Source organism: Grampus griseus (genome assembly GCF_964374135.1).
Source record: "Grampus griseus genome assembly, chromosome: 16".
Taxonomy (NCBI): domain Eukaryota; kingdom Metazoa; phylum Chordata; class Mammalia; order Artiodactyla; family Delphinidae; genus Grampus; species Grampus griseus.
The window spans coordinates 16,306,563-16,320,805 of record NC_139010.1 but is presented as its reverse complement, the minus strand read 5'-3'; the positions used below and the strand labels follow the sequence as shown (position 1 = coordinate 16,320,805).

The 14,243-nt window shown below is 41.7% G+C and overlaps 1 protein-coding gene across 1 annotated transcript in view; it reads left to right on the top strand.

The window, feature by feature from the left end:
• Positions 1-1,786: 1,786 nt before the first annotated feature.
• The window catches only part of TMEM26 (transmembrane protein 26), a gene marked incomplete at both ends in the record, with an annotated part of 43,322 nt that continues 30,865 nt past the window's right edge, over positions 1,787-14,243 (top strand). The window contains one exon of the mRNA XM_082673229.1: positions 1,787-1,977. Within this exon, the coding sequence (XP_082529355.1) occupies positions 1,787-1,977 (191 nt within the window). The remainder of the gene's footprint in view (positions 1,978-14,243) is intronic.

Below are 14,243 nucleotides of genomic sequence, written 5' to 3'. Positions count from 1 at the left end.
ACGTCCACACCATGCTGCTTCCCGCTGTACAGAATCACTGCTGTACAGTCACTGGTCACTGTGCCATCAGCCTGCACTGAAGGGCACTATAATAAACAGCCCCAGGATATCACTGCTAGGTTTCCTGTAAGATGTGGAAGAATGCAGACGCACAGGAAAAAAGAAATCTCCTTAATCACAGCACCAGAAATAACTGAGTTTCTTTTAAGTAACTGGATTTTTTTTCACCTAATGAAGACAGTAATTGTATAATTCAGAGATTTCAACCTAATTTAAGACAGGGATGGGATGATTTTAGACTGAATAAACCTAAGCAAGAAAGACAATTCTCTTTGAGTTTTACTTTCAATTTTACTAATGTGGTCAAGAGAGCATTCCTGCTTGGTAGTAAGAGGACTAGCTTTTTTTTTTGGCCGCATCACGAGGCATGGGGGATATCAGTTCCCTCATCAGGGATGGAACAGAGCCCCCTGCAGTGGAAGCCCAGAGGCTTAACCACTGGACCACCAGGAAAGTCCCAGGACTAGCATTTCTTTATTTTCCCAGAAAGAGAGAGGTTGAGGCACAGAGGCTTGGAAGGTAATAATTAATATCTAGCAAGATCTCAATAACTTAGTTTCATTTTATTCTATTGATTTTTGGTAATTACCTTCCATTTATAGCCTACTACACTGATTTTCCATTTACAAGTGATACAAAGATTTCTTTAAAAATTATTTCAGTAAAAATTTGAGTTCGTTTAAGGAAAAATGTTAAGTTAATAGTGGTACAGGTGGTAGGAGACCAAACAAGGAAACAAAAATCATGAAGGTGCTTTGGGAAACGCTGACTTCAGTTGCCTCTTTGCCTTGGGTGCTGGCAAGTCGGAGTTTACTTCATGAGTCATTGATGTCAAGGGTACAGTTCCCTACTCCATGAATTTCTCCGTCTGACCTAAACCTAGCTTTATCTTGTCTCCCCCTCACTGTCTCCTCTGCCCTCTTGTCTTGCCACCCTACTTCCTTTCAGAAAAAATAGTGTGTGTGGGGGGGCGAGACATAATAAAGACTATCTCTTTGCTTTAATAACACCTGGTCCAAACAGTGGAAGTGACCCGGGCTACCCGTCTGCTAAGGGAGGGGCAGAGAGCTCTGGGAAAGCCCAGGGTGCCTCGTTTCCTCTAGTCCGGGAAAGTTTTAATTCTTCAAACTGGGCTGGAACCTTATTTCTAAACCTGCCTGCGCAGCAGATTCTCCGGCTCTCCTGCGTCCCATCTCAGAGTCACTGTGAGAGCCTGTTCCTGCAAGAAGTGTGAGTGAATTAAAGTACTTCAGTGGAAAAGTAAGGGAACCCCCCAGCCCCCGACGTCCCCCTCCCCCTTTCTGGCTATGCAGCCCCACGACCTTCAGTCCGCCTCCCTCTTTCCAATTCCTCGGAGCGGCGAGGTTCTCGAGGACCCCACGGAGGCCGGGCGGCGGGGGTCGAGGGCAGGGACGGAGAGAGCCCTCCCCACTCCCCGGGATTGGGAGGGGGATGGGCAAGCGCGGGAGAATAACTCCTGGGAGCCCGAGCAGCGCAGCCCCAGACTCCCCGGAAAGCCCGAAAAGCTGGGTGCAGAATCGTCTCTCTTTCAAGAGTTCTCAGGAAGTTTGGGGGAGGGGCGCTCCGCTCGCTCCAGTTCGCGGGAGGGTGAGGGAGGACGACAGCAGCGGCAGGTCTCGGAGCTGTGTCGCGTCCCGCCCTCGGGCGGGCTCGGGTGCTCCGGGCGGCGGGGTCTGCGGGGCGCGGGCAGAGCGCGCCGGGCGGCATGGAGGGACTGGTCCTGCTCAACGCCCTGGCCACCCGGCTGCTCTTCGTGCTGCACTCGCTGGTTGGAGTCTGGCGAGTGACCGAGGTGAAGAAGGAGCCGTGGTACTGGCTGCTGGCGCTGCTCAACCTCTTGCTTTTTCTGGAGACGGCGCTGACCCTCAAATTCAAGCGCGGCAGAGGCTACAAGTGGTGAGCGCACCCTGGGTGACGGAGGGCACGCCGAGTCCCCGGGCGCTGTCCCCTGCGGCACTCTCAGGCGGCCCAAGAGCCCGTCTCCCCGACGATTCTTTACTGGGATGCGGAGGACCCCCATTGTCCTCGCTGGGAGCATCGAAGGAGCGCGGGATGCTTGGGCGTCGCTTGGACACAACGGAGTGCCCCAGGGTCCCAGGGCAACCCGGGAGAGGGGAAGGCTCCAGTTGCAGCCACGCGCCACCCAACCCCAGGTTTAGCAACTTGAAAGATGGGGAAAAAAGAAGGGAAGCGCTTGCATGCTCTGCAGAAAGTGCTCCAAAGTGGGAGAGTAGTGGGGCGACGGGGATGTCATGTGCTCTGCGTTCTGAATTTGGGGTGTGGTTGTGCACGGCTTAGCCTGAGTGCATGCAGTTATGGGAATGCCCTTCGCCGGGCATCAGCGACTTGTGTAAGGGCTTGTGCACATCGGGCAGCGCTGGGGGCAGCACTTCCCGGGGTGACAAGCCACTCGCAGCACGTCTGTGGTTTCAGCCGCTTCCCCGCAAACCAGCCCCAGCATGGCACTAGCTTCAGGTGTCTTCCGGGCTTGGTTGCTTCCGAGAGCCTCGGTTAATGGTCAGCCCATCTTGTCAGATGTGTCATTTCTTGCTTGTTTCAAACAGCCTGCTTAGTTTCACTTGGATTTGTTCTATATCACCTTAGGAAGTTACCTTAGATATAAATGTGTGATTTTGACATTGGTTTCACTTAACCCACTTAGATTCATCTTAATTTGCTCTAACTTGTACTAAGATGGTACTTTTGAGATGAATGTGCATTTCTGAGCTTGTTTGCTCATATAAAGTTTATATAGCATTTACAACGTTAAAAAAAAAAAAAAAAAGATGGGTTACGACGCTGGTGAAGGTACTAGCAGGCAGTGGTTCAGCCTTCACCTCAACGTGCCAGACCGCAGACTCTTTAGTGATGTTTTATTTCCTCCCCAAAGACTTGGATGGCAATCAAAGAACTGAGAAAAAGATTCCCTGCCATTTACAAAGAGCCTCTACCTCTACGGCTCCACTCCCAGGAAATTTTCAGCCCCAACTTATCTGAGTTAGGCCTCTTTCTGTATTATTTTTTAAAACAATGAGTCTGTGTTTTCATGTATGCCATATTTAAGAAGAATACCAACTGCTATGAGATAGAGGAAAATACGGTTAGCCAATTCAAGAATTGTATACATGATGGCATATTAAGAAAAAATAAAAGAAAAAACCCCTCTGGACAGTTTTACATATTAAACTACAAAAGGCTGTGTATTTCACTACAATCCAAGGGAGAGAATGCGTTGTCTCTTAAAATCATGTGAGTCTTGCTTAAATTTTCCACTGTCGAAAAATTTCTAGAATTATCAATGAAGGAATTATTCAAGTAGAATCAATTTAATACAACAAGGATTGGAGGAATGTCACTGCCCCTCCCCCCATTGACAGCTTATCAAGCAAGAGAGATCTGAGGAACTTTCCAGTATGCCTTTCGGAAATCTCAAAGAAAAATAGTATTAGTTCCCCAAATAAGCCTTAGGGTTAAAGAAACAGAAGGGAGAAAAGTGTTCACCCAGCAAGCGGATCACATGAGATTGATTTAGCTTTTACTGAGTAGCTTTAACATGCTAGGGTAAAAAATATCTTCAGTAACATGAGGATGAAATCTGAGGCTTAAATATGTTCCATGGAAAGTAGTCCTGCCACCAGCCATCATCAGAGCTTCTGGGAGACATGTCAACCTCAGAAGAAGGAACAGCTCAACTGGCCCTGAAATATCCTCCTTCTTCTCCAAGAGTGAGGGCTTAGCTCACATTAAGTCAAAATTCCATGCCAGTTGTGTAGAAATACTGTAGGCAATGGAACCTTCATGTCCGTATCACCATTGACCACTGATTGACTCAGATTGACATGTAACTTAAAACTGAGAAAGGACAAAAGGATGGGCCAAAACCTGGTGATGGTCAATATGGCAAATTAAACAGGAAACTGGGGACATGTCTGTATATAGAGCATGGATTCAAAATCAGACAGATAATGGAGTAGAAATCGGGGCTTTCCTACTTACTTCCTGTGAGGCACTGAATAAGTTACTTAACCTTTTTGAGTCTCAGTTTCCTCATCTATAGATACTTATCTCATAGGTTGTTATGAATTAAATGAAATAATATATGTTGATGGTCAATGAATACAAAAGAAATGGTCTTTTCTAGATCCTACAGTTTTTCTTATTTTTCTTCTTATTAAAAAATATTCTGTGTCCAGTGGACATATTTTCTGTCTGTAAAAGTCAAAAAACTTTACCTGAGAGACTGGCCAGTAAACCATTGGTTCAGAGCCAAAAAGCAGAAAATAATTCTCATCTTTATTTCAGAACAGGCCCATGATGTATATTGTATATTATAGCACTAACTGAAAAAAATTTTTGCTGGCTCAATATCAAGATTATATTTGAGAGTTAGCAAAAAAAAATAAAAAATCCTTGATAGACTTGGCTATTATAAAATTTCAGGAACAAACGAGTCTTTGTAAAATGATCTAAACAGAAATGTGATAAGTAATTCTTTGTTCTACTGATGTTACCAAATAAAACCGAGTCTACAAATATCGTCATTTTCGTGATGGACAAAGGTCACATGCTGTTCTTTCATAACTTTGAGAAAAAAATCAGAAAGTGGAATGCTAAAAAAACATAGAAAATTATCCCAGATATAACATGGTGACACTTAAAAAGGGTTTGATTTGGGACATACTTCATTTCTGGATTGAAGTTTTCTGAGTAAGGAAAAGCATAATTTTTTGTTGTTTTTGAACATTAAAAAAAGTTGTCATTAGAAAATCAAGGCTGATGGAATAAAAAAAAAGATAAAGTAAAAATGATGGCAGTAGGAAAATGTTCCTCTAAGTAGGAAAATGTTACTACAGAGATCTTTATGTAGATCTACATAATATAAAGATATATGTATCTTTTTCTTTTGGCTGAGTTGGGTCTTCGTTGCTGCGCATGGGCTTTCTCTAGTTGCGGCGAGTGGGGGCTACCCTTCGTTGCGGTGCGCGGCTTTCTCATTGTGGTGGCTTCTCTTGTTGCAGAGCACGGGCTCTTGCATGGGCTTCAGCAGTTGTAGCACATGGACTCAGTAGTTGCAGCATGCAGGCCCTAGAGTGCATGGGCTTCAGTAGTTGTGGAGCATGGGCTCTAGAGCACAGGCTCAGTAGTTGTGACACACGGGTTTAGCTGCTCCACGGCATGCGGGATCTTCTTGGACCAGGGATCAAACCAGTGTCCCCTGCATTGGCAGGCGGATTCTTAACCACTGTCCCACCAAGGAAGTCCCTATATCTGTATCTTTCGATCCATTGGTCTTACATTTTTGACTCTACCCATTAGAACCAAAAGTACCCATATGCAAAGACACACATACAAAAATACTAATTTTCATCTTGTTAGTGGAAAATAAAGCTAAAATCAACCTGATTATTCACCAATAGATTGGTTGAAAAATTGTAATATACCCATGCTATAGAATATTTTGCTGGTATTAAAAATAATGAGCTAGGGCTTCCCTGGTGGCGCAGTGGTTGAGAGTCCGCTTGCTGACGCGGGGGACGCAGGTTCGTGCCCCGGTCCGGGGGGATCCCACGTGCCGCGGAGCGGCTGGGCCCGTGGGCCATGGCCGCTGGGCCTGTGCGTCCAGGGCCTGTGCTCCGCAGCGGGAGAGGCCGCAGCAGTGAGAGGCCCACGTAACGCTAAAAAAATTTTAAAAAATAATAATAATGAGCTAGATTTTATCTATTGACTTTGAGGGATGTCCATGATATGTTGTCAGAAGAATAAAGTTACAGACTTATGTATATTATGCCCTCAATTTTTAAACAAACTTGTCAAGGAACTACCCTTTGTATCAATTGAATACATTGTCTATTTACTAGTCAAGAAGAAGAAGGAGGGGGAGAGGAGGAGGTGGGGAGGCAGGAGAAGAGAATGAGAAGAAGAAGAAAGAGGAAAAGAGAAAGAAGAAGAGTTGGAGGAAGAGGGACAACCCTCTCACACTGAAAATCAATCAATCAATCAAGGCCTGAACGGTGGACTAAACTCTGTTTACACATGAAGTGAAAATTTCTCTTCTGGAATATCGGATCCATGAAACTCCTTTAGACTGCTCTAGGCTAGTTTGAACATTGTCCTTTTTATTAAAATTTGTACCTGGCCCCAAATAAATCAAATCTATAGAAATCATGGTGCAATACACAGAGCTAGAGAGGAAAATGTGAAAAAAATTTCTTGAAACGCAGCAAACATATTACACTTGTCCAAAGAATGTTTCTTTAGCTATTCTTTGGATAGGAAAAATGGAACTGGAGCTGCTGAGCTCAGCTGTCCAGGGACAGGCAACATTACATCAACACTAAGAACTTGCCAGTTGGAGGAGCTTAATTTGTTGGAATCCTATAGAATAAAGAGGGTAAGCCAACGACACATTCCTTGTCAAGTCCAACAAATGTGTGCTGGTGGAATTCGGCCCTTTTCCCCTAGTATTTATTAATTTCATCTGCTCTTCACGTACTTTTCATTAAGATGAAAATTAGTATCACTGCTTTATTTTTTCTTGATTTTGTCTTCTATTGTCTGGGCAACAATCCAAAGGGTCTGTGAATTACCATTTAGGTACAGTCAAACAGAAGATAAGATTTCCAGTTGCTTTCTAGCTAATACTGATAAAATATTCCTCAGGAAATAGAAAAACGATCAAGATTGTGACAAATTTGAAGCCTGTTCACTTAAAAGCAGGTGGTATCTGAGAATAAGTAGAAATCTAAGTTGAATTGATTGACAAAACTGTAGAATTGTAAGCACTGAGCTTTCTTCATCAAAATTTCAAGAATACAAGGTAAATATCATTGAGTTAATAAAACAGCTCACTTATATGGTCACCTTTCTGCATTGTCTCTTTCCCTTCTCTCTTTTTTTTTTAAATAAATTTATTTATTTATTTTTGGCTGTGTTACTACCTGCAGGCTTTCTCTAGTTGTGGCGTGCGGGCTTCTCATTGTGGTGGCTTCCCTTGTTGCAGAGCACGGGCTCTAGGCGCGCAGGCTTCGGTAGTTGTGGCTCGCGGGCTTAGTTGCTCCGCGGCATGTGGGATCTTCCCAGAACAGGGCTTGAACCTGTGTCCCCTGCATTGGCAGGCGGATTCTTAACCACTTCGCCACCAGGGAAGTCCCCTCCCTTCTCTTTTATTAGGTTGAATCAGACAACTACTTGTTGACCTGCCTACTAAGTAAACATGACACATGCTAGACACTGTGAAGAAACAGAAAACAGACATATTTGAGATTTTAAAATAAAATGTAGCATTTCAATGAAGTGTTCACATGTGTGGGAATAAGAATAATTGTGAATAGTTAGCATTTTGTGATGTTCGGGCTCTTTCAAGTGTTTACAGAACTTCCCACTTGATCCTGACAGCAGCTGTAGTTATTTTGTTTCTGTTTTCTCCCATTTTTAGGTGAGGAAGCTGAGGCACAGAGTTGTTAAACCATTTAAAGATCATTGAGTTGGTGATGGGGAAAACAGGGATGTTAAGACTCTAACAATTTAGAGGAGAAAAGGATGTGGGGAGGAGTGATGGGGCAGGGTGGGGACGTGGCCAGGGGATGGTGAGTAGGGAGGGAGAGGGGGCTTTACAGCATTTGAGCCGCAGCAGGAAAAGCAGATATGAGAGAGAAGAGTGCCAAGGCTGGGTAAGTAAAGGACATCCTGAGGGAGGTGAGTGTGGGGAAACGATGACAGATTTCTCTGGAGGAAACACAGAGCCTTATCATTCTTCATTCAGCAAAAATACCTGGAACATCTCAAGTGTGTTAGATGTTTTTTTTTAGTGCCAAGAATATGGAGGTGAATAAATCCTGCCCTGAAAGAACTTGTATCTTAGTCAAGGGACTCAGAAAATAAAATAAATAATAAAAAAATGTGCTGACGGGGAACTGGATAAAGGCAGTCAAAAGGTACAAACTTCCAGTTATAAGATAAATGAGTACGAGGGATGTAATGTACAACATGGGTAATATAATTAACACTGCTGTATGTTACATATGGACGTTACTGAGAGTAAATCCTAAGACTTCTCATCACAAGGAAAAACTATTTCTTCCCATTTCTTTTATTTGTATCTGTATGAGATGGATGTTCACTAAACTTACTGTGACAATCATTTCATGATGTACGTAAGTCAAATCATTAATGCTGTACGACCTGAAACTCACACAGTGCTGTATGTCAATTGTGCCTCAGTGAAACTGGAAGAAAAAAACCAGGTGTGCTGATAAGTAACAATAAGCAGGTAAACAAATGAGGGATCAGAACTATGAAGGCCTAAGTGGGATGGGTTATAGAGGGATGGAGGCCCGGGGGAAGGTTCCACTGGGTGGAAAGAGAGATGTCTAGCTGGGGAGGCGACGTGTGAGCTAAGTCCGTTAGAGAGAGAAGGAGCCAGGCAAGGGAAGAGCCAGGGAGACGATGAAAGAAGTGAGAGGAAGAAGAGCTATGCGTGCCTTGGGACACTTCCGACATCCTCCCAGAAGACAGAGAAATACTGACTTTCTCTTCTAGTCTTCATTGTCTCTTCTCCCCATGTCCCCTGCCTCCAAATGAGAAATTCCTTCTAAATTTTATATTTGATCATATCTCATTTAAAAAAATTGAAGTATAGTTGATTTATAATGTTTTACGCATACAGCAAAGTGATCCAGTTATAGACACATACGTACATACACACATGTGTATATATATAGTCTTCTTCAGATCCTTTTCCATTATAGGTTATTACAAGATACTGAATAGAGTTCCCTGTGCTATACAGTAGGTCCTTGTTGTTTAGCTATTTTATACACAGTAGTGTGTATCTGTTACCATATCTCATTTGAAACATCATGTGTTTGAAAATGTCTGGCTGGCCCCCAACTAAAAACAGGAAAGATAAATTAAACATCAAAAGAGATTCCATCCTAAATTGATTGCAAATTCAAACCAATTGTGTAAAAAACTCAGTGAAATCTGATTTGATTAATCAATTGTATTTAGACGGTTCAGCAGCGGAAATGAAAAACCTAGACTAGACAGGTATCGTATGAGGTCTGACCCTGAACAAGTTTGGAGCAGTGTAGAAGAGCTCTGTAGTATTTGATAATATGTATCTTCCTCTACCAAAACTGCTTACAAAAACGCCACAGAGGACGCTGGGAAGTAAAAGCACTCTTCTCCTGATCTTGTTGGGTATCAGAGAGGACGAAATGAAGGCATTTAGAAGGAGACCCTATGATTTCCATATGGCCAGGGTGGGCACCGGAAATTCTCCCAGGAGATAAACTGTTTCTCTTCTTGTTCACATTTGCTGTCCAGATTTCCTGATATCTCTCCTTAACTTTTTAGTTATTCCAATAATACTTTCCACTGTGCATTGGACTTATCAGCACTGCCTGCAGTGTACATCCAGAGCTCTATAATGTTCATTATCTTCACATGTGTTTGTGTGTATGCGTTTTCTATCCTGAACCTTGAGCTCAAGGCAAAAGGGTGACTTACATTTGCATCCTTTTTGTAGGCATACACTGAATGTTACCAGCAAATGACTTTGTTTTTAGTGATCCGAGTCATGGTTTAGGAGGAAGAGTCTTAACCTATCTTGAGTTAGTACTATGCTTTGCTCCCAAGAAGAAGTCATATTTTCTTCCTTTATTTCACAATGAACTTGGGATCAAATCAATAATCATGGCTGCATTTAGAATGGGACCCCCAGGAAATTGAACCACTGAATGATGCCCGTGTTTTTCTCCACCAGCATGTTCAAGTGAGACATTTAAAACTGAAAATTAAGGCTATAATATTTTGTAACTTCGTGTACTTGACTGGGAGAAAAACAAAGTACAAATTAGTGTGGGCAGCTCCCATGAGTCAGTGTATATGTGTATATCCCTACTTCTAAATTTCAAGCATTTCTCCGTCTCATAGCAGTGACATTATTATGCATACAGCATCAGGACGAATCTGAATAGCTTCACTTTTACAACAATGGAAAATTCACCTTTACATGGAGGTTTATTTTCCCCATGTGCATTTCCCTCCCTACTCCGGAAGTTCCTCTAAAGTACCAATATCAGGCGTGTTAGACCTGGAGTGCATAAATCATTTTGTTAAAGAAAACCCGTGGTTTTTAAAAAATAAAATAGTATTTTTTAATATGCAGGTATGAAAAAATGAACTTTCTTTGAAAGTCACGTTCAGGATTGTTAACAGTCCACAATTTTAATATAAAATGCCAAGGTGGGGCTGATTTTGTTTATTTTTTCTGAATATAAACTTACCACCCATAGTTGTTCAGGGAGAGGGGTTATATTTTATCTTTGGGTTGTCTGACCTCCAAGAAGTAGCTGGTGTATGACTGACTTAATGTTGTATGCTTATTAGAATAAAAATTAGTAATTCTTAGGAAAAAAAGAAGTCCTCTCTATGACGGATGCCTCTGACAGCCTCGGTTGGGTCCTACAAGAGTCCTTTGCTTTCTTATTTCCCTGATTGAGCCCCCTGTTCCACACACCTATTTTATTATTAGGAATAGCCTCTTAATATATGGGCTGTGCCATTTTCTGACAGTCTGTTAATAGTGGAGATGAGGAGGAGGATGAAAGTGATGGTGATGATGCAGGTGGTAACAGTTATTGATTACTGAGTACTGACGATGCTCCTAGCCTGCTTTACATCCATTATCTCATGTGATCCTCACGACCACCCAATGAATTCGTTTTCATCTTTATTACTATTTTATGATGAGGACGCTGCCGCATAGCAAGGCTAGGTCACTTATCTAAGGTCACGACTAGTAATAATAAATCACAAAAACAATGCCTAGCATATGGTGAGCCCTCACTTTTATTGAGCCAGGCTTTTGCACTGAATGGATTACCTCCTTCGCTCCTCACAATAGCCCTCGTGCTACTGTTCTAGCTCCTACTTGCAAATGAGGAAGCCAAACTCAGAGAAGTATTCCCACGCTCGGATTAAACTCCATCAGCCTGTTTGTTGCACTCTGCATTCGGTAACCAAACTGGGTTTTGCCTGTGGACAGTACAACTACGTATATTTTGGGGGTCAAGGATTCCCTACAGTAGAGAAAGGGTCAAAGTATTTACTCTGTTTCAAAATTGGGTAGGTAAATCTCAGGTGACTTGCTAATGAGTACTAGGATGGTTTTGCTTAGAATGTACAAAATTTCAGACTCCACATGGCCACGGCTCAGAGACACTTGCACAAGCAGACATCCCTGTAAAATCAAAGCAGATGCAAAAGAAGACAGAAGAGGGGAAGAATTCTAGAGCGTCTTCATTTTTGGTCCTGAAGTGAAGAACCAATCTCTTCCACAGAACAGAAATAAATACCATTGTCTTTTATAGAGTGAAATAAATTGAAGTGTTATATAAATAACATCCATAATGCATTTAATCCTCTGAGAGACCATTAAAATTCCTGTAGTCATTAGTGCTTAAGTTCGCTTGTTCATTAAACAATCATTTATTATAGTAGGTGCTATGATGGTGTTCTTGAAGGAATATAAAACATGCGCAGTTATATGAGGACAAGACAAAACAATACTCTGAGAACCAAATAATTTTCCACAAATTAAGTCCAAGAGTGCAGAAAGGCTTCAGAATAAAGATACGGTCTGTATGGTAGACTTGTTGGACATGGAAAATTTCTCAGGTATGTGCTTTATGTCCTAGCCTTTGAAGTGGCTGGTGGTTTTACAAGAGTGGAGAGAAGAGAGAAGAGCTTTTCAGGTTGAGGGAATATCATGATGGTAATACACAGGGTTTCAGCTGGAACCAGTTCATTTACGAAGATGTAACGATTTCCTTTGCCTCAGAAATTCTATGAGAAAAACAGTCATGTCGATCCTAAAAATCGATGCATATTTTGTCCCTAGAGCTCGTTTAGTCATCCTGAAGCATTCTGTTGAGGTTTGAACGTGAGCAACTTCAATTTTAATGGAGTTTGTTCTTGCTTTAGATATCATCTTGGAAATTCTTAAGTGAAGTGAAGTATGCAATACTAATTTTGCTAGTGGTTGATAATATACTTTGAGAATGTTACCTTATTGAAAAAAACCATCAGTGACAAGGAACAAAGAAAGTTATAATTAAAGGCCTAGTGTTCAGCTTCAGAAGTATTCTCCTTTTTACAAAACCTAGATGTGGGCATTCTTCAAGGGCTCTGGAAATCTACAGAGCGACCCACTGGAATAGGCATTCCTAACCCATCTGAAGTGCCTCCGTCTCTTCCATTCTCGTTATTAGTCTGCTCCCCCATAAGATCCTGGACAAAACAAACCCATCATCTGATCTTGGTACCTACTGAAACCTACACACTCCATATTCAATTTTCCATTGGTGGGGAGTTCTCACCAGCCTACGGCCATTTGGTGGCGGCCTCCCCTCCCCCTGCTCCTCCCTTATGGGCGGGCACCAGCAAAGGGCTCTAGGAGGGAGGTGATGACAGATTAGTGATTTCCCAGGCATTTGGGGGCCGTGTGTTCTAGAGGAGCACAGGGTGCATTTTGAGGGGTGGCAGAGAGGTAGGTGCTATCTGGAGGCTGTCGTATTGGACACCCTTACCCCCTGTGCTAACAGGAAGCCCTCCTGAGCAGCCCAGATGGAAACCGTGGCTGTTAAGGCCCACTTCAAGAAACCAGTCTACAAGTAAGGAGGCCAGACAGTCCTTAAGTTGTTAGACACGGTTTAGGGGCTCATGAAAGGATATCTTGACCTAGTTTCTTGATTTCCATGAAAAGAAGCCTATTAATATAAAGTGCTCCAGAAATCTTGAAGACCCTCGAGGCTGTTTAACACGAGATTTTGAAACCTGGGTCTAGTATATCCTGACAACTCCACGCTGCCTTTGTAGAGTAGGAAATACTGAGCAGTGAAATATAAATAAAATCGCAGTTCACATCAAAGTAATTTTGGAACATTATTTTTGCTCCATTTAAATATTATCTATCTTCAGATTTATGCATATAATTACAAGATTAGAATCCTCACCGTTTGCAGAGAGAAAAGCTGATATTATGGTTAATTTTTCTTCTATTTGCCTACTTCCATTGTTGTATGTTTCTAAAGTGAATAAATGTTACTTTTTCAATAAGAAAACAATAATAAATATCATTTTGGGGAAGAGGAAAATGGAGTCCTAATTCTAGGCTAATGGTGAGTTGAAGTAGATATCCATTGCAGGGCTAAATTGCTAAATGTCATGACATAATCATTTTGTGAAAAACACTGTCATGTTGAAATGACAACTTTGTATGACAAATGATACTTTATATTTGGATGAACTGAACTGAAAATAAAGCAATGAGTATAGCTCTTTAAGAGCTCAGAGCAGTGTCTAGCATGTAGGAAGACCAACAAACATATTAGTGAACAAATAAGTACGTAAACAAATAGAGAAAAACATCCTTTAATGTAAGGTGCTCCTGCTGTGTATTTAGAGAGAATTGGTGTGTTGGCTAAGGGCTGTGAAATAAAAAACAAACAAACAAATAAAAAAAAATTTCTGTGGAGAAAAATTATCTTCAGGAAGGCTGGAATTTAGAAAAACTAGCTGAGCAAAGGGAAAGCAATTTGGCATTAAAGTATTAATGCTGGGCATCTTCTATATTGTGATAGGGTAGTGATGGTTGGAACTGTGATAAGTCTGAGTTTCCAAGGATAGGTAGCTCATCAGTAATCAGGTATTATCAATTTTGTAAAAATATCCCACCTGGACATGTCTTATTCATTTAATCATATATTTATCAGTTTTTGTCAGTCTCTCAATAGTGTAACATAATTTTATAAACAAGCAACCAGAAACCTGATTTATTTCTGAGATGGCTAGACCCCTCTCTGGTATTAGTGCCTGTGGTTGGTATCTACTTACTTCTGATACAATTAAGACATGAAAACTGGAGTAAAATGATTTGTAGCCCCTAAGAAAGGGCATGCAATTTGGTTAATTACCCAGAAAGAGGTGGGATCGGGCTTAGTTTTTAATTTTTAGAATTCACATTCTCCTTGGTTCCAAAAATGAATCACTGACAATGAACTATCAAGAATATGACAAACCTTCAAAATAATAAGTAACAGCTAAATGTCATCTTGAAATATTAAAATCCTTCGTAGTGGCAAAAAATACCAAATTTA